At 31.0% G+C, this 26,007-nt stretch overlaps 1 protein-coding gene across 11 annotated transcripts in view; it reads left to right on the top strand.

The window, feature by feature from the left end:
• Positions 1–26,007, top strand: part of LOC143256679 (phospholipid-transporting ATPase IF-like) — an 89,689-nt gene that overhangs the window by 6,986 nt on the left and 56,696 nt on the right. For all 11 annotated transcript variants that reach the window (XR_013031437.1, XR_013031436.1, XR_013031435.1 and 8 more), the window contains exons 2-8: positions 1,543–1,665; positions 3,129–3,218; positions 8,897–9,085; positions 13,884–14,012; positions 14,797–14,951; positions 23,824–23,888; positions 24,295–24,376. Coding sequence is in view for 7 of the 11 variants with exons in the window: in XM_076514194.1 (XP_076370309.1) it covers positions 1,543–1,665; positions 3,129–3,218; positions 8,897–9,085; positions 13,884–14,012; positions 14,797–14,951; positions 23,824–23,888; positions 24,295–24,376 (833 nt within the window). In the remaining 4 variants the exon portion in view is untranslated. The remainder of the gene's footprint in view (positions 1–1,542; positions 1,666–3,128; positions 3,219–8,896; positions 9,086–13,883; positions 14,013–14,796; positions 14,952–23,823; positions 23,889–24,294; positions 24,377–26,007) is intronic.

Raw genomic sequence — 26,007 nt, 5'->3', positions numbered from 1 at the left:
TTATCCACTTTTCTCTTATGGGATTGAGTTAACTTTGCTTACTCTGGTTAGAATCACTTTCCTACCACATTCTCTCCCACTCTGATGTGCTCCTCATAATTTTCACATTTATGTCTTACACATTCCACACGTGGGCAAGAGTATATCTGGCTTAGAGATAGTGTGGTTCCAATCTTCTGATCTTCAGATCTGTGTCTCCCCTTTTCAGGGGTACCCTGTGGATGCTTTTGTGGATGTTTATTTCATTCCCTTTCCTGTCCCCCACCAGTACAACAGTAAGTCTATGGATTTACAATGCTAAAATTAGGGGTTTAATTCCCCTCAGTGGGCTCAGCAGATAGCCCAGTGTGACTTTGCTATGAGAAGATGCACATGCACGCTCATTCTTTTTCCAGTCCCTCTTTATTTTCAATGTGAGATTCTAGCTAATCTTGTGAGAGGGGGATAAGTACTAAATTGGAAGTTATCATTTTCCTATACAAATATGTATTTCTAGTAGGTACCTACCTTTCCTCACACTTCCCACCCTGATTACCCACTACTCCAGTGCTGACATCTGCCAAACTAGTGCTAGTCTGGTAGAATAGTGTAGAGGGAGTTATGTGCATCATGTGAGAATATCATAAGAGGTGATGCATAATGATTTACATGAGTGACATGTTGTAATATAGTAAATCCAATAAGTGGAAACAGAAAGTTTGTGGCATGCATAAAGAAAAGGTTTGAATATAAAGTAGAACTAAACAAAAATATCTTACTGTGTGAAAGGAGGTAAGAACCTATGGGAAATACATTTATAGTAGAGGAAAATTATAACTTTCCATTCATTTGACTGCACAAAAGATAAAATATATTTGGTAGTAATAAACATTTTTTTTTTTTTTGTTTCATGGCCTAATAGATAATATATGTGTTAAAATACCAAAAGAATATTTTATAATCAACATTTATTCACCACTTAAAACTTTTAAAACACTGACTGTAATGTTAGTAATAATAAGTCTATTCGTAGTCTAAATTCAGAAACATGACTTAAGGCTTAGCTGAAACACTACTTGGTAAATTTTATTTTGTTTTTGACTACAACTCAGTGTTGCAAAAGTTCTGAATTAAACTATTCTACTGGTGTATTACGAAAATTAGGAAAAAAAGACCCATTGAAAACTGAACCTTTCCAACAAATCAACAGGGGTATTGAGTATTCAACATAAACACTATACTTGATCTAAGAACAATCAGATGATAGATAGTTTTGTTGCTAACTGAAAATTTGTATTGTTGAGCATTACCACAAAGGAACATGAATGGATTCTTGACAGAATGGCAAAGAGAATAAGCCTTTTACAATTCGTGATACTATATTTACAAAAAAATGGAGAAACAAAGAACCTGATATATATATATATTGTTTTTATTTTTTAGGTCATACAGGTCACAGCTTTGAATAATATAGGTAATTTTTGAATATTTCTTTAATTTTGATGTTGCATTGACTGTGAATAATTTGTAGATACTTTAAATCTTACTTTTCTCTCATTCTAGAAAGCCTCAAGTCGAAAATCTTTCTCTCTGTCTAGAACAGTCTTTGTTGGACACAAGCACCCACCTGGCAGTGAAGATGAAGTTGAAGAAAGATTTCCTGATAATATCATAGTTACTTCAAAGGTATTATTTTTGAAGACATGTCACAGAAGAACATTTGTATTTGATTTATTTTCTAATTTTTTTGTGCAGTTGTAGAATTTTAACAAAACTCACAATATCATTTAGGTTATGTCTTATAGAGCCTCAAAATGGTTTTTAGAATTAAGCAACATTTAATATAAATATTTGTTAATTTTTTCTGAATTAGACACAAGTGAATCCATTTCGAAGAATGGCTTATAGTATTTCTTTCAAATCATCAAGAATACAAAAAGGCAATTATAATAGTCTGTAATTAAGAGATGGAGTCATGAGTTCAAGGTGCTGTTACAAAAAAGATGCGTTGAAATGAAGTGACCCATTTAAAGCTGATGCCAGTTTACTTATTATGAGAAAAAAAATACCTCTTCACTTAACAGACTGATTGGTTATGCTTTTGATTTTTATAATTTGCAATTTCTGGTTTTCATTGATCATCTTTATAAGGAACAGAAAAAAATAACCTGCACTATATGTTATTTAATTGCAGTGAAAGATTATATTCTGTGTTATGCTATGACAATGAATTTATTCAGAAACTTAAATGTGGTCTGTGTCAAATGCTGATTAATTCAGTTATAGGTGTGAGCTTGTGATGCAGATATTGATCTAAACTTATGACGTGGGCAGTACATATACATATAAGAGTATTGTTGTCATATAAAAAGTTGCATCTCAGGTCAAGATGTCTTCTTCCCTGTTTTATTTAATTTACAGACTTTTAGTACAAAAAAAGGTGCTTGCTCAAATTGCAACTGAAATTAAATAAAAACAGTGTGAATCAAACAAAAATAATGTAGAAGAAAAGTATTTTATTTTAATATGTGGGTGTGCTGAAGAACTGTTGCAGCCTTATAAACATTACCCGAGTGAGATAGCAGATATGATACCTTGTGGTTTCACAATATAGCTTTTATATTTAAATTTTGCATATTTTTTTATTTCAATAAGGAAATTTGCATTTCAACCATCCAGTCAGTTCTTTTTTTTTTTTCGATGAAATCTGTACATGTAGGTTTAAATTATATCACTTGCAGAGTAATTTGAACATTTATGTTTCATGTGTCTTATAAATCCCTAAAGAATATACAATTTTGTCTCAGCTAATATTACTATTTTTGTTACATCTATTTGTATTGTACGGGTGAAAATTGCTAAAAATAAGTACATATGATGAGTAAGGATGGTATATTAAGATTATATGAAATACCTGTACTTACTTACAAAGGAAAGTTACTTATTATAAATTTACAAATTTTATTTAAAATTTATTTGAATTGTTATTAGCATGCTTCATTTGTAAAACATGGATATTATTGTTATATTTGCAAAGAAATTTATTACTTCTAGAATGTAGTTCAAAAACATTTTATTAGTTGACGTTTACTTGTTTTTGGTTGTAATTAATCAGTTCTAACTGATTTGATTTTTATTCACTTTTTAAGTACACAATATGGAACTTCATTCCAAAGAATCTTTACGAGCAGTTTCGAAGAATAGCTAACTTCTATTTCCTGTGTATTGCAGTTATTCAAGTAAGTGAATTAATACCTTTTTTCATGTAATTTTGGTGCATCTATATATGTAGGTCTCTTTAACCTCTCGCATCTATATAGGAATGAAAGTATACACTGTTGTCATTTCAGGTCACTTACAATGTTTTAATTCTCTAACTATAGAGGTAAGTTTGAATTGACTGAACTTGTAATCATTTCATATTTGTTGTAGTTTTCATACAGTAATGTTTAACACAATATTTGTATCTTCACAAAATTTGGCAGATATTTGGTAAATTACAATTCTTTCGTACAAAAAAAATATAATTTTTTTAATAACTTGTTTGAAAGATTTGTCCAGGAATATATATATAACTTTTTTTTTAAACTACTGTGGCTGCAAATAGATTTCCTCGTTAAGATTAAAAATGCTTTGTCTCAAAAATCTCAAATTGCATTTGAGTCATCTATAAAACCTTCTAAGTAAATTTCAAATGTTTAGTGAAACTTTATATTTTATCTTATTTTCTGTACCCAAACTCTGTATGAGATTGGTCAAATCAAAATAAATCCAAATTATCCTTTTTCTCTTTTTAGAATGACTTCAAATTGTAATATGAAATTACATTTGCTGATTTTAAATGGCTTTAAATCCATAACAGCACACATTTATTTATATTTAAATGTTATTGTTTTATTTTTCCTTTGAACCCTAGGCATTATTTGCACCATTATAAGTTGTAAATTATTTAGTCTGCATACAATATACATAGTGCTAACAACTTACATTACTTGTAAGCTTACCTTGTGAACATTTTTTATTACGTTATTGTATTTATTATTTATTTTACATAACATAACCTGAAATTAACCGAATACATTTCCTGTTTTTACATTTTAATTAGTTTTATAATAATAAATAATGAAAAACATAAAGTACTTATATGGGTCTTCTTTTTTTGATGCTATCAGTGACACTTCACTTTACTTTTTGTGATAGTGATAATTTTTAAATGGGAATAAAACAATATAATATAACAGCTCATTTAAAAGAGTAAAGCCTTGTCTTTTTATCAGTTATAAATAATATGGTATTAAAGGTCAGAGAGAGCTAGTGACAATTTCAGAAGAATAGGATGTGACAGGTCATCATGGTACGAGTTGTCTGACTGTCTTTTTCGTAGTTTTGTAACAAAATAGGATTGAAGGCTAAAACAGTTATGCTTTACATGAGTAATGACGACATTATAATGAATAATTTATGTTTAGTTTCCTACTTCTTGTAAGGTTGGCAAATAAATTAGAGAACAGTGAATGCCCAGAGAGAAAATGTCACAATTCTCTTTGTAATGGAAATTCAGGATTTTTATAATGTTGCCTTATAAAATTAAGAACTTAAACTCATATGCTATTAAAATGTAGATTATTAGCTATGTTTTTATGCTATATTTATTGGTATACCATGAAAGGAAAGTAGTTTCATTTTAATTTTGAATATAACTGACAAAACCCTCTTGACATGCCTATGGATAGAGGATTAATAGAAATTGAAGTAAAAATTAACTAATGGTTATTCTTAAAAAGCAGGTACAAAGCTCCAGAAACATTTATATCTGTACGTGTGTATTTGTGTGTTTTAATATTGTAGTGTTAGAATATCTGGTAGTGTGGCATGAAATTCTGTCTTTCACTCATACATATAAAAATTATTTTTTATTGATAGAAAGATTAAGAATACTACTGTTACTTTTTGCACAACTAATTTTTTCATTTGGAAGAGTGCTTTTAGTTTTGGTTTTATTTTAAAAAAACAGTACTGGTCTCTTGGAAAAAATGCAAAGAACCATAAGAAATGGCATTTTATTTCACTTTTGGAGTGTAAGATGAATTTTAAATAATTGTACTTAATTTGTTGTGGAATAAAACTAAAAGCAATTTAGTTTTGTTTAAATTTGTGAGGTGATTACAAAATATCCTTCTTTTTAGATATTCATAATTTGTAATGGTGATTCCAATTTTAAGAGTATAAAGTAAGCTTTGAGAGAATAGAACCAAATATGTTCTTTGTCAAGTTATTTGGTGTTTGCTGTTTTTTATTTTTCCCTGGATAAGTGCACACAAATGGGTGCAAAATATTACATTGTTTTGCTGGTTGCTATTTCTTGTTTAGAGACTGAGTGAGAAGGTTGTAACTTCAATGTTCTTTATATTCTAAAATGCCAAAGTCATTGTAGTCTTTACAGACTTAGGCAGTGGTGGGATTCAAACATTTTAACAACTGGTTCTATCTCGCTTTACAAGCCTCCATATTTTGCAGTGAGAAATAATAAAAGTATCTTACTGAAATAACCTATTTAGCATGCTTTAAATATTTCCAAATTACCACTTGATAATCATCAAAATCTTTATTCCTTTAATGTTTGACTCTGTTGTCATCATCTGTGTGGTTTTTTTTCTTAGCCATGTTTGAACTGAATAAATTGGATCCTGTGCATCCAATGGGAGGCCAATCAAATTAATTGTCATCAGGTTTGCCACAATTTCAACTGTAAGGCAGCTTCTTTTATCTGAATATATGATATTCATTATTGAAAACTTTCTTTCTGCCTCTGTGGAACTAAGAGCAACAGTATTGATGATATTTATAGCCTTTTGTACAGTTCTTGGAATTTCATGATTATGGCAGTTTTGTAGGACATTTTCCACATAGTCATAAAAATTATTAATGCTTGTTTCAGGATGAAAGAGCTCACTGAATTCATACAATTTTTCTTCAGAGGCTTCCAAGGGACAACTTTATTAGTATTCGAAGAATCTGGTTCAAGTATGTTTACCTGTTCGTGAATTTTATTGTCATTTTCTTGAACATTATATTTTGATTTTAATGGATCAAAATCCATCAATCATATTTTTTATTACTGATTCCAGTAGTTTTTGATGAGGAAGGCCTAATATCTTTGGTTTTCAATAAACTCAGTTTTCCTTTTTAAAGGTTCCTCTACTTTCTTTGAGCATTTCAAATGCCTTAATGGCCTTTTTTTGTTACTTTTCAGCTCTTGCTAAATTCAAATTTCTGGATTGAAGGGCATTAGAAAGTGAAGAAATTTCTTGTAGTATATCTATCATTATTGCTAAATCCTCCAGGAAGAATTTGTTGCAAAGATGGCTAGCTATTCCTGAATATTTTTTCTCAGTAGAAAAATATTTGTATAGTGCTGGATAAGCACACCATACAGTAAGTGTTAATCTTAGGCTGAAAGCAGCCCATCCTGGTCCCAAAACTTTACCAATCATCAGAATTTCTAGTCCAATTTCTTCCAAAATGTTGAAAAGTTCCATTTTTTTTGTTTGATTGGTGACAGATTGTGTAGATTTTATCTATGAACACTTTGAAGTGATTCACTTATTTTATATCAGTGATAGAATCATCTAAAACCAGTTGCAAGTGGTGATTTAAGCAATGCCAAATTATGATGCCATGAAAATCATTTTTAAGTTTAATGCTCACCTGACTTGCAGTCAAGCATTACATCTGAATAGAATGCAACCAAATTATTTTTCAAATATCCACTATAAAATCCTACACCTTGCAGACTTTTTAATAGAGGTGTGTATATAGTTTCAGCATCCTGCCCTTTCAACTCAACCAAATCAAGAAAACATTATTGATGACAGATCACAATCTTCAATTTTTACAAAAATTATGATCACAGGTTTGCTAGATGTGGTTGAAGCTTCATTAATGAATATACAGAGTTTTAAGTTTTGTTCAATTGTTTTAATTTCCATTGGAATGTGGTAAACTATTTTAACAGCAGTTTTCCCAGAATGGAGTCCCACTCCCATGTCCAGTCTATTTTTTATTTGTGGTTCAATCTCATCTTCAATGTTTTGCTACACTGTAAATTGTATTAAAAACTTTACATGTAGAGCTGATATATTTTTGGTTTATTTTATCCAAGCATTTGGTAATTACATCATTTGCACAATCTTTCAATTCGATGAAAGATGTTCATTTTTTAATTTTTTCTGAGAGATGTTTGCTTCAACACTGTAGCCTCTCCACTCTATTGATATGTGAATTACCTTCATGTTTATGGAATCAAATTTGGCACAGTGATCACAACCAATTTTCTTTCTGCAAACAACCAAACCATATTTTTTCTTGAACTCCTCGGCCTGCTTCATACTTCAGTAATCTGGAAGAGCAGTTGCTGGATTTTCATCATCTCTAGTCTGCACAGTTGAAGTGGAAGTTTCATCACTTCTTGGAATTGCTGGTGTTAGATGTTCAATTGGATGTTGCTTTGAAGTTTCATTTCTTGGGGTTTTTTCTTACAAACTCCAGTATATCATGTTGCTGCTTCATTTTAGGGGCTGAAGCCTAAAATGCCAAAATTCCTTTATTCAAAAATAAATGTATTAATATAACTTCTTATTGAACTTTCACCACAAGGGCTAAAAATATAGAATTATTTTCTAATTATTTTTATAAATTTTCATATGAAAACTAATTTTGTAATCATCTTTTAATTTCATTTGATGGCATATAAACCAAGAAAATTAATGTCAAACTGTTTTTGCAAATATTGTTTTTAGGTGACTGTTCTGCTTACATAAGGAATTTTATTTAAGTATATGTCAACAAGCATAAATATAGTGAAATATAGTTTTACCAAGCCATACAATTATAACACAAATGTAGTACTGTGATGTTATGGTTCATGTTTATATCTATTATTGGAATAGTTTTTCTGTGTGAGTACTAGCCTACTAAGCCTAGTATCCAAATTTTATATCCTGTCAGTATGAAAATACAAGCAAAGATAGATTCAGTATCTTGAGTAAACACATGAGATGTATTTTATTCCCTTGGATGGTCAGATGCCATTGGGTACTATGTTTAACATTTTTGGTAATATGCATATTAAAAGAACTTGTCCATGTCTGAATACATTTAATGTTTAACTGGCACAATTTGGCTTTAAAAATGTGAGAGGCAGCAGTATTAACCAACCAGTACTGAAACAGTCGACAACGAAAACAAAACATCAATCCAGGCTAAATCTTCAATCCATGAACTTTTAGTTTTGCTCTAGAATAGTAAAACCTACAAAATAAAATTAAACCTCATAGTTTAGAGTTAATAGCATAGATGTCTGCATAGAGTGCATCATTTTTCAAAATCACCTTTTTATTCTCTGTCTGCTCAAAGTATGATAGATAACTGATACCAAATGTTCACACAGGTAAATGTAGGCCTACATTAGTCTACAGCAGTGCTCCTCTTCCTTTGTCTAAGATGGCTGATCTGTCACTTGTAGAGACCCATGCAAATCCAGCCTCAAACGTTATTGTACTAATTTACAATTGTGTTATTGTGCGACTTTACATTGCAAGAATCCCCATGGTGACAGTCAATACATTGTACATCTAGCATCAGAGGGCTAAGAGCCAGTATGACCCACTTTGGCGAACTTGTGAAATTTTAAGAATATGTTCTTACGAACCAGTTGAATCCTGCCACTGGACTTAGCACTCACACATTTTAAAATAAATGGGTATAATAATTTAAAATATAAACAATTTGTTGATGAGGGTTGGGTCTGATTTGCTCTAACTATGTGGAGAATGCCAGTTCTACATCAAAGTGTATATCTCTTCTTAGGTTTGTTCTCAACTAAATTATAATAATATATGCTTTGTTTCTTGTACAGCTAAGTATAAACAGTCCTGTCAGCCCACTTACTAGTCTAGCTCCACTGGTATTTGTGGTTACTATTACTGCTGTTAAACAAGGCTATGAAGACTGGTTGAGGCACAAAGCTGATCGCATAGTAAATCACATGCATGTTCGAGTTATCAAGAATGGAAAAATAACCAGAACAAAGTCTCAAAACATCCAGGTAGATACATTGAATGTTATATGTCTCTAATTTTTGTAGGAAGTTCTCTTGTTTTTACTAAGATGTTGTTCATGTTTTTGCTTTATATCCATACATTTTTATTATGTTTCTAAACTATGGGTAATGTTTAAGCTCACACAAACACAGTAACAAATATTCTTCATGTAAGTGAATGAAGTCAGTGCCATCCCAAGGAAATTAGAGCTTTGGGCTAAGTGTGAATTTAAGCCCCATGCACAAAGGTCACATTTAAAAAAAAATACAAGTACAGACTTTAAAATATGTTGTTATTGAACATTCAAAAGTTTTATTCAATTTCTACATATATTAGAAACTACAAAATGTAAACACAAACATTTTATTTATCTACAGTTTTATTTATGTCTTTTTTCTTGTTTTTTCATTTATAAAGTGTAATGGATTTACTATTATACATCTGTTTTAATATTGATGTTAATTTAAATTTATATTTAGAAATGCACATAACTTTTACTGTTAAAACTGTACTGCAAAATTCCCACCTATTCAGTAAAGTCGTAGAAGATTCTTGAATGTAAGAATCAACAATATGTGTCTATGTAAACTGGTGTATAGTCTACATTGTGCATGCTGAAGTTTCTAGAACCTCCTCTCTTTACATCTATAAATGTAACCAACAAGAGATGCCAAGAGATTATATATTATTGGTTTGCTTTAGTTGATATACTATACACCTAAATCCAAAGTTGTAAGGGTGATTAACATTAATTAATCAGGAAATTCAGATATTTGACAAGAATTGCTTATAAATTTTAAACACTACAAACCATTTAACTTCAGTTTCACATCAGACATTATTATTTTTATGAATGACATTATGTAACTTAGGTGGAACAAAACTTGACATAATAAATAAAGAAACCAGGGCTAGCTAGCTTCCCTGTTAAGAGAATTGTAGCTCCATCAACTCAAAATTAATTTGCTCATTGTGAACCCTCAATAAAGATATTAAGGAAGTTTCAGACCAGAAAGAAGATTATATTGTTTGCAAGTTTGTAAAACATTTGCATGTAGGTCATTATTTGTAACAATCATTGTTGTAAATTGTATTATTGTTTGTATATTAAAATATATTTGTTGCAAAAAAGAAACTGTCTTTATAAATCTTGTTGATAAGTATAATCAATTGGATACATATTGTCATTTATTTAACTTCAAAATATAAATTACAGTTAACTCAGTTTTAGGATATTTGAACTTGTATTACATAACTAAGGTCACAAAAACCATAATCAGAACTGAGATCACAAAGCACATCTGATATGATTGATATCAAGGCAAGAGTGTTCTGTTTCAGTTGAAGTATACCACTATGAAGCTCATTCTCAATAATTTTCACCTTTGCAGTTTTTGACCATCATTATAGAAATATTTGTAAAGTAATTTTAATGTTGCATAAATACTGGAAAATGATTTAATTCTTTTTCCTTTGATATGTAATGTTTGAATTTGTGATACTTAGATATAATTTCTTCTTTCTCCTAATATATGTTATAAATTAAGGCCAGCCTTTCATAATTTTCTTTAGTTTCAGCAGAACCCATATCATTAAGTTTTCAGAAGAACCCAAAATGATTACTGATTTCTTTATATGCTTCAATTTGTACTTTTTTATTTGAAGTTAGTGGATGGTAATTTTCAACCTTGAATTTTAAAATTTTTTTTTTAGGGGACATTTATTAATGTCACTGTAATTAGTTTTGTTTTTGCTTTGCACTCTTATTCTTCAGATTGACTTCTTAAATTCTGAATATATAACAATAATGACTGAAGAATGTAGACAACAAGAGATAAGTTTAAATTCCCTTTTTTCAAAATTTTACATCTTTCATTAAAACAGGTAAGAAAACAACTTCAAATTTGTTCATCTCCTTGCAGGGATTTTCAGTATCATGTTTTGTCTTTCTTATTTGACTAGTATTATTAATCAAGTAATCCAGAGTTGTTTGGATGCACTTCTAGATTTCATTTAAATTTCTCTTACCAGCATTTCTATATTTTTCAATGTGCTTTTTAAGGAATGGATCAAACATGCTAAGCAACTCTAATGATTCTTATAATTACTGTTGTGCTGTAAAACTTTTTGTTGCCAAACATTTCACAACATCAATAATCCTGTTGTCACCATTTGTTGAAATCTTTCAGTAATGCTGAGTCCATTTGGTCAAGTTCTTTTTCTTTCAATGGCTGCAGTAATTGAACTTACACTTTCAATGTTCATGTCCTTTTTCATGTTCAGAAATTTGACCGTCTGCATGCTTCCAGTTATCAAGACCCATTGTAGTAAAAATCAAATTTGTACTAGAAAATAAGCTGCAAACAAGGTAGTAGATTGAACCAGTCGATAGTGAATATAATAAGAACTATCAGTGAGCAAAATGTGACTTGCATTTAAAAGCTGAAAGCAACAAATACCTTTTCTGGACTTTGTAAATATGTTCTTAATTCTTAAAATCACAGCCATGATTCTTGCATAATGAAGGATCATTACTGATCATAAAAGGATGTAGCTTCTAATAGAATGCTACAAAGTGATATTAGTTGATAGATTTGCTTCAACTGAAGCACTTTTTTCAGTTGTCAACTGTGGTGCATCTTATATTACCTTGTAATGATAATGATTTGCATCTTCAGTAGATGATGAAGCAATAATGTTGTCATCATTATCTTTTTTACTGGGGATAAAATGTGTTGAGCTCACAGATGCAGAAAATGATAATGGGTTTGACTGTAAAGTGTTTTGTACTTGAAGAGATGAATCATTCCTACTATAATGGACATGATATGTATATATATATTTGTTTATGCACATAAATGAAATACATACACAGTGGTGATATCTACTGAGTGGCATCACAAACAAAAATTCATAAAAGATCTCACACTTTGGTTGCTCATGAATCAGACAGTTATAAAAATAATTATGGTATGTGGAACAACAATTTGTTTATCACGTAATGTAATTTTAGATTAAAGTATTCTCCTTACAACACAAATATGACATTCACTAGGACTGTACATGAGGGTTTGATTACATCTTTATTGATGTAATTTGTAAATATTGTACTAAAAAATAGAGTTATTTTTTCTGTAAAGGGCAACACTTTTAATACATAAAATCATTACAATTTATCTGAGCACAGTCCAAACATTTTTCATGTGTAGTTCTTCCCAGGAAAATCCTCTTTTAGAAAATGTGCATTTTTTTTCTTTTTTACTTTTTTTAAGGAATTATGAACACTACCATGTACTGCACACATGACTGCACATGAGGCATTTCTGCTAGTTTTGATAATTGAGCTGTTTCCTTTTTTTTTCAATGCTTAATTTAAGTTTGCAACACCACTCTGTTAGGTCCATTTATTCATTACAATAATATAATGGGGCAATCATAAAAATAATGCTATTTCATAAAAGATGAAATTTTGCAAACAAAAATGAATATTATGAGAGTGAAAAAAGTGATGAATGTGTGACTGCTAACTGATGCACATAAGTCAAATTAAAAGAACATATATTTGCAGTTTCAGTAGCTTAAGATGTAAAAAACATGAGATTTTATTGAGTATAATAAGCAAGAATAATAGATACTTTAAAAAATAACAAGCCATAGAAATCTACAAAACCAATAGCTTTCATCTTTGTGTAAGTATGAAACAGAATTCCTAAGAATTCAGCTTGGAAAGCAGAGACAAACACAGTGTAGTGCATCACTTGAATTAATTACATTTTGGATGAGGGTCTCTGATGTATAACCTGTGTCTTAAGATGGCACTGCATGAAGTAACAAAGCAAGTAGCTTTATTTATGTGTAACGTATAAATGTGCTTCTATAGCATGTTGAAGTTGTTTATGTATTTTATATATATATATAATCCTAAAGCAGTACAACATATTCAAAGTGTCTGCATAAACTTATAAATATATCTCTACATATTCAAATTGTGTGTGTAAACTATAAACTTACCTTTTCAGCATATTGATACTGTGTGTTTAGACTTTAACTGTACTCTTCCAGCATGTTGAAATTGTGTGTATAAACTGTGATGTCAAGAAAACCCACTTGTAGAGAAATATATATGCAAAAACGGCTCATTCGCTCTTCTATGTAAAATATTTTCTCAACCCAAACGAGCCATTTTGGATATATATGTGTGTATAAACTATTAACATATTCCCATGTCATGTTGAAATTGCATATATAAACTACTAACAAACTGTTGCACTTTATTGCAATTGTATGTAACTATATACATACCCTTACATTATGTTGAAACTGTGTGTAAACTGTAACTGTATTCTTACAGTATGTTAAAATTGATGTTTGAGTTTTAAAGAACAGATGCACATTGGTAAAAGTTATTCATGCTAACACACTACTTACAAGAAATTATTATTCCTCTCAGCTGTGTTTATGTTAAAACTGTAAAATTTGCAAACCAATTACTGTTTACAGTGAAATTGAAATTTGCAAGTAAAATGACAGTGTGACCAAAGAGGGCAAAGGGAAATGTTCAAAATGCGAGAAGGGCTTTTCATTTAAATTTATACATATTTTAGTTAAGCCTAACCAGATGTGTAACTCTACAAATAATGTTTTAACATGGATATCATTCTAGGTGTAATTTGGTTCTTTGGTGGCTATTATTTCATATGGTTAAAAAAAATCCCAAAATTCAGTTAATCAGAACAGTTGTTTTTCTTATGATTTTATAGTGACAATTTCATAATGTAATCACATGAATATGTCTTTAATTAGGTAGGAGATATTGTTAAGGTGAAATCTGATGAGGAGTTTCCTTGTGACCTTGTAATGCTATCTTCTAGCAATACAGAAGGAGTTTGTTACATCACAACAGCTAACCTTGATGGAGAAACCAATCTCAAAGTAAATGTGGTTGTTAAACTATTTTTCTATCACTCAGAAAGGTTTTATATATGTATAACTCATAGGCCTTTATGTAAAAAGAGAAACATAGCATGGTTGAAAATTGAGAAAATTAGCTTCAATATAAAAGTAGAAAAGTGTGGATTAAAAAGGTACACTTAATATATACTATTTTTACAATTACAAATTTGCTTATTGCTCAGAAAGAGCTCTTATAATCAAAGGAAACATGTACTCTGTTTTATTCTGTTAAAATCATGTTTGAAGTATGGGTATATACTGCAGTACAATAACATATTTAACTTAATTGTATTCACATGAAGCTGTGTTTGCATTTTGTAAATTTTTCATTTTGTGTGTACTGACCTAACTTAGTTGTCTAATTACCAGAGTGTTAATGATACACTGATGTGTAAGGAGTATTTATGAGTGTCACAATCTAAAATTTATAAACACTGAACAGCCAGTATTGTATGTTAATCTTTCAAACAAGTAACTTTCTATCTTTATTCATAATAGTGAGAAGATTATTTTATGGTTAAACTTATTCATGAAGAATCAAGGTTGTGTTTGTTGAAAAGGCTGGTGTTTATTTTTGGTTAATGCTGTTAGTATTCATAGATTAAAATATGTTCTATGTTGGAAGAACCTTAGTGATGCTATATTCTAAAAACCAAATGATCTATAGATATGAGGAAGTAATTTATTTTAAATAAGTAGAATTTTAATAGAGTAAGGTTCTGTTAACACTGCATTATTTTTTTATTACTGTTTTTCAATCCAGGTTCACGAGTGTCTTCCAGAAACTCGAGATTACCAGACGGCAGAGAGTTTCAGCAGCTTTTGTGCTTCCATAGAGTGTGAAGAACCAACAGCAAACCTTTATACATTTATTGGAAGAATGACATGCTACAAAAATATACAAGAAACTAGTGTTGGGTTAGGTTTTCTAAATATTTTTGCACTGATTGTTTTTGGTGTGGAATGAAAATTGTTAGTTATGTAAAAAGTGAAATGTGTATAGAGTAACTTTTGCCATGAATAGGAATTTTTGAAATTCTATTTATTATATCTGCTTTATTTTAAACTTATTACGATCTATTTAAAGGATGCATTTTAACAGTAAATGTAACGTGTGCATGTTATTATGAAACAACAATCATAAAAAAGAGCTTGGTGGTTTAGCTTTTCATGTTGACAGGTCTGGTGAAATAATCGAGTTGATTTTAAGATAGTGATTATGCAAGTTGAATTTTGTATGTACCATAGAAGGTGGCTGATTGTGGCCAAGCAATTAGTTGCAAAATTGTGAAGCTGAGCTTCTGTTCCATTAACAACAAAAAATATGAGGTGCATTATAAGAGTGACAGTCAAATCTCATTATTTGGTTTAATAATTACTAGTAATGAGCACTATTGACTAGCTTCTTTCTTCCTAGCGTGTTACTTTAAAATTAGAGTCAGTTACTTCAGATAGCCCTTGTGCAACTTTTCAAAATCTCCAACAAACAAATGAACAAAAAGAAAGAAATATAGAAAGATGTGAATCACATGATTTTCATAATCTAATACTTAGATTCATTCAGTTGTTTCTTATTTGCTTGGCACTACTGATTAACAATAAATACCTTTCATGTTAGCATATATGAAAATATGAAAGGTGCTGTCCTTAAGTTTCAGATTGTAATATTTAAACATAATCCATTGTCAGGAAGATAAGGTTTAGGGTTTCATTTGTATATTTTTGTGGAATTATAGAAAGAAAAGTTCTTTAACAGATGGTAATGATTTTTTTTTTAAGCCTGTGTTTCCCTTGTTAGTACAAGGTAAATTAGTTAAGAAGGAATGTAACATATATATGCATTTATATATTGTAATCTTATGTATTATATTACTTTCAGTTAATTTTATTTGTGCTCTTGATTGAAATATTAACAAATGAGGAAGAAAAGGTTATTCTATTTCTTGCAGTCCACAATTTTTCAACATTTTTTGGAGATAATCATATTTTGGTTTATTGTTTCTGCTTTAGCTACAATGAGTGTCATAAGGAGTGTTTTTGTTTGTTTTGTGTTCATTATTATATGACATTATCATCAACATACAACATTTATGGCTTAACAGTTCTTTTACTAGCAGTATAGAATATTGTCAGTAGTAATTTTTAGTATATTAATTTCAAGGCTGAATAAAAGGCAGTTTAACATATTGAGTTCTAAACATAATGTTTTGCTAGCTTTTCTATTTAAACCATACTCACCTGTAAATCTGAACCAAATATGGCTTGGGTTGTAATATTATGTTATTTTTTTCCACATGTAAATTTCATTTTCATTAGTTCAGAATTTTAATGTTTTAAGATTAAATTTCACTTGAGCTGTAGTTAAGCTAAAAAAGAGTAATTTTTACATTACCAAATATCAGTAATTTATTTTAATGTCTGGCTTTAAGTTAAAAAAAATTATTAGGTTATTCAGTATCAACATTCTTGATGTAGATATTAACCATTTCCTTATGGATCATGGCTCAAAAGCCATGTCATTGCATTTGATGACTCATATTTAAAGTTTTATTGAACTAATATTTCATGAATTTATGTCATTAAGTTTGGTATCAAACTGTAGATTATATTTCAGGCTTTTATGTAATACATTATTTTATTAAGTTATTAAAAAACACACCCAAACATCAGTTTTTCTGTGTCATGTGACATGTTGATTGTAACACTGGTTGAAATTAGATATTTGTGATGTCAAAATATAGTCTGTAGTTTTATACTAATTAGGAACTTAAATTACCAATACTGAAAAGCTAGAATATAAAATAAGAGCCTTCTGTCTTTTCTAATTGCTGAGATACCACTCATACTGAATCAAAGACAGTTGCCTCATAATGAAAGGATTGATGTTATAGTAGGTAAATGATATTAATAAAGTAAAGGATCTATTTGAATACCAAAATAGATAATCTTCATATTTGACTAGAAAAGTAGTAGAGAAAAAAAGAAAAGGAATATATAAACATGAAAAAAAAATTTAAGGATTACAAGGGACTGCTTGACCACTAGCATGTTAAAAATTAAAATTGTCTTAGTTAAAAATTACTTGTATTGCCAAATTTTATATATATATATATAGGTTTAACTATTCTCAATTAGGTCCTCTTTTATTCTTTTTCTTTCAAAATAAAACAATTTTAGAGATAATAACCTGTTTTCATATGACAACATTTTCATCCCAGGTGTCATTGTAGTAGTCCTTCTTTAGATCAGTTTGGTGTCCTTACTACCAAAGGGTGCCCCAGACCAAAAACAGTGCTTCTAAATGTGGTTCTAACCAGTGACCTATACAATTAAGTTACAAACTCTTTAAACTTGTATCCAGTATTTGTGTAGGTACAGCAAAAAATCCTGTTTGCTGTTCTACTAGCAGTGACAGATTTCTTGGATGGTTTAAAAGATTGATGAACAAAAACACCAAGATCCTTTTTTTCAATATTAATGCTGTTAAGGTTATTCTCACAATTTTATACTTATATTCAAATTATGATAAACTCATGTGCATTACCTTGCATTTATTATAATTAAAAGCTTTGTGGAATTTTTCATCCAACTCCACAAATTATCTCTTCATATCTAGCAACACCAAAGACTAATATCATCTGCAGATGTTGATACTTTATTGACCACTTTTCTATACTAACTTATTCCTCACACTTACAAATATAATTTTTAACAAGCTTTTAATATGGCACCTTGCCAGATGTTTACTGAAAATCCAGATGTACCAATTTCACATCTTTAAAACATTAAACTCTTCAAAGACTGTTGAAAGTTAGTAAATCAGTATTTCTCCCCAATAAAACTATTGGCTACTCAACAGAAGTTTATACTTTTATTAAGTTTTCTTTAATGACTTTGTAAACAATTTTTTTATGAGACTTTCAAAATCCTTTCTCATCACTGATGTTAAGACTAATGGGCCTTTAATTAGAGGGGCAGGTTTATTATCTCTTTAAAAGGAGGAATAACATTTTCTAACTTTCAATCTTCTAGAACTTTCTCACTATCAATGGATTCATGGTAGGGAAGCCAAAGTCTAGTAATGAAGATGAAGACAGTTGATAAAACAGAACATTTTATTTACAAAATTAGAATGTTTCAGAATAATTTATTCCATTCTAAGCAAGACGTGAAAACTGTGTTACAAAGACGATTATTAACTAAAACCATAATAACATAATCACTAGTGTACTTAGTTATTAAGGAAGGCCTCTTTGGTGTGGATTCCTGTACATGATGAGGGGACCTCCCAGGGAGGTACTGTTCTTTCAGTTTACCTTCTCTGGGTGACCCATGAAGGGGAGGAGAGGATTCTGGTGGTTGAGGGGTCCAACCCTAACACACCACTTTGGCCTTGAATTCCTGTAGATTTGTAGCCTTGGGGTGCCCCCCAAGGTCAATCAGCTGGCCCACTTGGGCTAGGGTCAACCAACTACCAGTGTTGGATGTTCTCAACAGGTGTTGTGGACATTGTATCTGATGCTGGTGTTTGGGTATACTGCTCACAAAACCATGACATTGCTGCAGTGTCCTTGTTTGGCATTGTAGTGCATCCCATCATAGGGGTCCATGGTGGGTGGAGTAAGTGGGCACCAAAGCATTTTTTTTCATTATGGATCATCCAAATAAAAACTTAAATAAAATAGTGAAAAAACAGTCCATAGGTAAACAACCACATCTTGAAGATTCAGAGCAGCAATTTTCAATATATGTAACACCTGAACCTCATTTTCTTACATTGCATTCTTTTTCAGACAAACTTTTAGGGTAAATGTCTCCCTTTTTTATTCAGAAGGGACTAGAGGGACTTGCTGGTTTTCCAACGTCAGTCAAAAAGCTTTGCTCTGGTGACATATTGGTGGAAACATTCACATTTAAACACAGTGAACTCTTCTTACATTCAAAGTCAATTGGTGATATACCTATGCTGCTTTGAATTAATCACAAGGATTTATTGTTTACAGGGATTTGAAGAACAACTGAGTCAGAGATTCTCACTGGTTTCTCCATTCAAGGAGTTTCTGCAGTGATGTGTATCTCCAGTTGCAAAGATGGAATTGTGATGCCAACCAGTGTCCTCATTTTAACATTTACATCACTGTGTCCACCTGCCATCGTCAAGGCAGGTTATCTTAATTGCAAGGTAAAGCCATACATTCCAAACCAGATGTTTCCAGTGTCAGTGGTTTGGTCACTCAAAGACATCATGTGATTGTTTCTTGATGTGTTCTCATTGCTGTGGCACAAACCATGATGCCTGTGAGTGTGAAACGGACACTCATTGCATGAAATGCAATGGCTCTCACTCATCTTACTTTCGTTCTTGCTTTAAATGGTTGGAAGAAAAAGAGGTGCAGCATTTGAAGATGATTCAAAACATTACTTACCCTGAAACTCAAAAGTTGCTGTCCACCACTTCATCTTGGATGTATACTGCTGCATTTCATTCCACTACTACAATGGGAGTGCAGACCGATCCCTCTGTATCTCCAAAAGAATCATTCTCAAAACAGATGAAAAGTCTTTTGGCCTCCATGGTTAAAAAGTTGATGAATCAACTTTAACACCCATCTCTGTCCCTTACCTACATTCCAACAAATCCCAAGGTACCCTTCCTGTGGTTCCGGGTATGGGCATTTCCTCGGGTACATCTTCTTCTCTTACCCCAAGATGCAAAGCGATCATTTGTTTACGTCCTTAATTACTGGAATTCTCTTCCAACAACAAAGACCTGTCCAGTCGACCCAGGGCAGGATCCATGGAGGTTGACATATTTCCCTCGAATAAAGAAAATAAAGAAAAAAGATGATGTAAACAGAGGGCTCTTCATCTAATTTACCTACATGTAAATAAAAATGGCTACCTTGATACAATGGAACTGTCGAGGTTTATGTTCGAATTTGGATTACAACAAAGCACTGATTGTTTCTATCATTCTGTATATCTTTCCTTACAGAAAACATTTCCAAAACCTGTCAATATAGTCACCTTTTGGCAGTTTTCTTTCTACAGAAATTACAAGCTGTGTGATGGACGAGTGCATGGAAGGGTGGCACTGATGGTTGATTAGCATGTGCCCACCCTGTCTTTGCCACTCGACACACCCTTGGAGGCTGTAGCCATCCATGTTTCCTTTGGTTGTACCATCACTGTTTGTTCTCTTTACCTGCTTCCTGAAGAGACGCATGATCAATCAGACCTTGATGCTCTTGTTGAACAGTTGTCATCACCATTTTCAATCCTGGGAGACTTTAATGGACATAATCCCCTCTGGGGAGGTACTTATATAGATGGGAGGGATCACTCTGTAAAGCATATGCTCTCCAGTCACAACCTTTCTTTTTTCAGTACTGGTTCTTATACTTATTTTCATACATCTAGTCAATCCTTTACTGCTATTGATCTCTCATTTTGCTCTTTTCACTATTCTCCCACTTTTTTTGGAGGGTTGACAATAATCCACAAGGCAGTGATCATTTTCCTATAATTTTGAGAGAGACTGGCTGTGGTCGATGCCATCTGATCCAAATGTCCCAGTGGAAGTTGGATCAAGCCAACTTGCCCTCTTTCACTGCTCTTGCAGAACTTGATCCTATCATCATTTGCAAGCCATCAATAGTTGACAGCGTGGCAGCAGTAACTGACTATTATACAGGCAACAGCTCAATGTATTCACAAAACCTCAACACGTTTTCCATGACATCCTCATTCATGGCAGAATCCTGCCTGTCACATGGCATGAAAGGCTCAAAAAAGGGCCTGGGATACTTTTCATAGGTATTCCACACATTCGAACCACATTGCTTTCTAGCAGGCCAGTCCACATACTCGGAGGGGAAGACATTAAAGCCAGAAAGAATCTTGGATTCAGTTCACAACCAGCATATCTTTTATCACCAGTTCCAAAATCATATGGGACAAGATTCAAAAGGTCAGTGGGCAATATAATTCTGTCTTCCTCTCAATCTTGCTCTGTGATGGCCAAGAAGTAGCTGATACCTAGGTAAAAGCTTTTGCCAGGAATCTAGCACTTGTGCTTCATCCTCCACCTTTTTAGCCATCAAGACTTGGGTAGAGTGGTTACCTCTTTCTTTTTGAGCTGATTGTCTCTATGACTGTAATTGCCCCTTTACACTGGTGGAACTCAAACTTGTCCTTCATCAGTCTGGCAGTACAATGGTTGGATCTGATGATGTCCATACGAGATGCTGCTCCATCTACCTCCTGCTTCTCTTGGTATTTTTCTGATTGTTTTAACTGGATCTGGCAGGGAATGGGCTCAGTGACACTGCAGAAATCTGTCTGCTCTGGCACTTTTACTGCTGTGCCTGTTCCATACATGGACTATGTATCTTAATTCAAGGCTTGGCTCCGTTCTACTTGGTATTCAACTTGGAGTGAGCAACGTGAAAACAAGCTTTTCCAAATAAAACCCTCTATTGTACTTTGGGCATCTTATTTTAAGAATCGGAAAGAGGAAGTTGTCCTAACTAGACAAAGCATTGGCCACAGTTTTTTAACTCATCGTTTTCTTTTATCTGGAACTGATGCACCAATGTGTTGTCTGTGTGACACTCGGGTCACAATAAGCCACATTTTGCTGTCTTGCCGTTGTTATGATTTTCAACGACAGCACCGTTTTAAACATGTTTTGTCTCAAGGTTTATCAATAACATTAGTAGTGTTATTGGCAATAGTGACACTGCCCATCTTATAAATGTTTTTAGTTTTTTAAAGGCCATTAATCTTTTTAATGCTAATTAAGTTTTTAATTTATAAAGTATATCTTTTTTTAATGTGATTCTCTTTTAAGAATTAAAGTACATCTAGTGTGATTTCAAATAATAAAATGGCCATAACGTCAAATAACTCGAAACCAGCACTGGAAAGGCCAACTTCAGGTGACTAAAGCTGATTTTTAAAGTACCCGTTAGTCATCCTGGTGAGTTATGATAATTACAGTTATGCCACAGAAAGTCCTTTACAACTTGTATTACTGTAGTTTTTCTCTTACTGCTGTAGACTAGATGTAGAAATTGGATTTAATGCTGTTTATCTTTTTAATTCAAAAATTACACTGTTTTTTTTTGCCTTAACTTCTTTTTATGAATTTTAATAATTTTACTTTAACTTTTTACCAGATGTTTTGGGTAGATAACCTAGTTGCTTTGCACTATAAAATACCAAAACAACCAACTAGCCATTAAAGAAAGCAGTAAATGGACAAATAAAACAATGAGTAATCTAGATAGATAGATATATAATAAAACAGCTAAGTAGGAAAATTTAAAACAATTATATTTTAAATCTGAAAAACTTTGTGGGTCAGACAGTCTTTAGCTGTGAGTTTTCTTTCTTTAATGTAGAGGTCATGGTCTGAAGAGTCTGTGGTAATAGTAAAGAAATTGTTAAAAGAAATATTGTGATTTTTGTTTTCAGAATGTGAAGGAATGGATGAGTGTGTGTGTTTAAGTAGTAGATGTTTGGTTCTGTTAGATACTCCTAAATGTTTGCAGACTCTAGTTTAGGATGAGGAATTTTGCTTGAATCTTTATCAGTAGATTTTGAAGAAAAAGTATAATTTAATATTCTAGCCATCTCATAATCATCATAAACAAGCCTTTCTGTATCATTGCTCATAGATTCTACATCCATTCCTAACATATTGCTTATCCTTGATGTATTTAAAGAAATCATCACTATTAAATTTTACATTTTGAGCCAAAATATTTTTCATAAATTCTTTTTGATTTTCTGATATCCTATCTGACTAACTCTTTTTATCTGTTGTAATATTTTTAATCTTTTACCATAGCAGTCAGTTCAAACTTCTTAAATTTATAATAATTTTCTTTCACTTTATCTCTTATACTCTTTGTTAGCCAACATGGATTTTTTACTTGCAGCCACCATTTTTTTTGTAACATTTCTGTTTTGAATACTTAAACATTTAATTTTTAACTTTTCCACATTTGTTCATGATCTCCAGTTGTCCATTTCACAATGGATAATTCTTGTTGTATTCCTTCACAATTTGCTTCTTTTAACATTTGTTACTCAATTATCATTCCAGATTTCCATATGCAGTAAAATATCAAATTTAATTCTTGTTCCAAGATTTTTCTCAATCTCCTTCCCTCAACTATTTCTCCTGTATTAGAAGTTAACAACAAATCTAAAGTAGAGTTTATTCTATTAAGTTTCCTGAATAGTTGCTGAAGAAAACTGTTCCAAATGGTTTCTAAAAACCTGTCTCCCTTTTGATTTGACTAACAAATGATATGTTACATCAAGTAACTGTGTATTTCTTTTATGCTTCAATGTTTTGTTGATCACCTAGTTTGTGTGGTTATGAAAATGCCTCACTGATTCTAGAATATAAGATGTTAGTTTACAAAAACGTGGAGAAGTTGACTGGTTTAAGATGTTCTGCTCTGGGTAGGTTTTTGAAATGTAGAAATTGTTCATCAATAGAACTGTTGATGCTTAGAATCACCTTGAAGCATCATTAAACCAGTAACGTTTTCCACTTTTGCCAAAATATATAAATGATATTTACAATACTAGTTTGGTTTGTAATGTGCCAGAAATAGTCATGGTGATCGTAGTTAAATTTTACTTATTATGTTACTGTTGAAAAATGCATTTTTTCTTCACCATTCTTCTAAAGCAGATGTCTTATAGAAGTAAAGTCGTGTATTTATAAAAAAAAAATTAAATTATGTATTTCATTTATATGTTTTTTATTTAGTTCTTTAGGGCCAGTAAATTTGTTATTGAAGGGAGCTAGACTTAAAAACACAAACTTTATATATGGTAAGGACATGCCTTTTTCTGTGATAATTTCTCGTCTATTTGTGTTATTGTGGTGATGAAGAATATTTTATTTTTTTCTTTCACTAATTGTAAGAAGTGCCATAACTTAAATACTTTTCTGTATTTTCGTGTAGACTGCTATGACGCCAGTCTTCTTAACTAGTGGGGGTTTTTTATGTTATAATATGGTGCTTCTTATTAGTAAAAATTGATATCTGTAATGTACAAATTTTAACACTTGTTCAAAATCAGGAGAACTTTTCAAAACCTGGAATTTTGCATAATATTTTATTAGTAAAATATTTTACAACTTTTATTCACAAAATTTGATTTTAGTTGTAACAGTTGGTCTTCAAATTTAACTTTTTTGTTGTCGTTAATTTATTCTTTTGTTGACATGTTACAGGTTGTTGTGTATATTCTGGTCCTGAGACAAAACTTTCACTGAACCTTAACCTTACATACAATAAATTTTCCACTGTAGAAAGGTGAGGTATTAATATGATTATGAATGTTGTTTGTTAAATCATTTAAGTTGTAGAAGTGTTGTATATTAGAAAATTTGCCTATTTATGCCATAAACAGGAATGTATATCAGATATTTTAAGCAGAGAAGAGATTGACTTAATCTGCAAAATGAGGTATTCCTATAAATTTTGAATTAAACCTTTTGCAACAGGTCATGGATCAAAGTTCATGTCATCACATTTGTTGACTTGCATTCAGAAACTTATTAAACTACTGTTTTATGAATTTATTTCAGTAAGTTTGGTATAAAATTATAGATTATAATTCAAACTTTATTATTGTACATGAATTAATTTCTTAATTTAAAAGTAAACATTGAAAGAACACATCTTTAGATATGTGAGTCATGCAATTATGTTGAATGTAGCACTGGTTCAGATTAGATGTTTGTGATGTCAAAATACCAAGTATGTAGTTTTGAATGAACTAGAAACTCAAGTTACCAATATTGAAAAGCTAGAATATAAAATAAGAAAATAAAATAAGAATAAATTTTACAGAGATATAGCTTATGTACTGAATCAGACACAGTGGCCCCATTCACTTCTTTCCATTGTAGAAGTTTCATGTTTTTTTATACTTAAATACAGATTAGTTACTAAACTTGATAAATTATAATGGAATTCCATGGAATTGATATAGTAATTTATGATTTTTTGGTTATTCAACAATTCATATAAAATCTTAAAAAAAAAAAATAAATTGCTTCATGTCCTCTATGTGCAAAATTTTAGAAGGCTTATTAACCTACATCCAGCAGCAACCAAATTCAAAGTTTGTAGCTAGAAGAGATAATTGTTTGTTTTACTTTTTTATTTATTGCTCTATATTTTAATAAGAACAAGTTTTATAACTTATTTCTAAATAGTAATAAATGTATATATACACTCACATATATAATGTATAATAATTGAAACGTGACTGTATATAACAAAATATTAGTCCACTAAAATACAGCCAAGGAAGGATCACTTTGTAAAGACTAAAGGTCAGTTTTTATTTTATTGGAAATAGTAACAAGAGTGCACATACATTGCATCAATGCAACTTATGTAATGTTAGCCAGGCATTACTGGAAAGTCAATATAATAAAAAATAATAAATATATAACATCAGGAGAATCTAGCAACTTCAACTAAACATTTATATTTTCATGTTATAATTTGTAGTCATTCTAGAATGAAGAATAGCATAATTTATATTTAATTTCTAATTTTTGTATGATGGTTATGAGATAATTCAAATTTACAGACTCCACATAATTAAGATAGAAAAAATAACAGGCCACATTGAAAGTCTTACTGAAAATAGACATTTTAAATGTATTTAGAATGTTTTAAATTGCACAAATAATAATTGAAAATTTTGGGACCAAAAACAGTTTTTAATCATAATAGGAAAATCACTTCACACTTGGACTAGCAGAGAAACAGACTCAATATTTTCATAAACCACTCTTTTGTAAAAATACTTCATTAAAAATATAATTTTTTTTCTACAAAAAACTTGTAATTTTTCACTAAAGATTTACCAAATTTTTTTGAAAATGTACATAATGCATCAAAGGTTATGGTATAAATGCTTGTGTGAT

Source organism: Tachypleus tridentatus, chromosome 7, assembly GCF_004210375.1.
Source record: "Tachypleus tridentatus isolate NWPU-2018 chromosome 7, ASM421037v1, whole genome shotgun sequence".
In the NCBI taxonomy this organism is placed as follows: Eukaryota; Metazoa; Arthropoda; class Merostomata; order Xiphosura; family Limulidae; genus Tachypleus; species Tachypleus tridentatus.
Note: the sequence above shows the minus strand (reverse complement) of the source record. Positions and strands in the feature narration are given on the sequence as shown.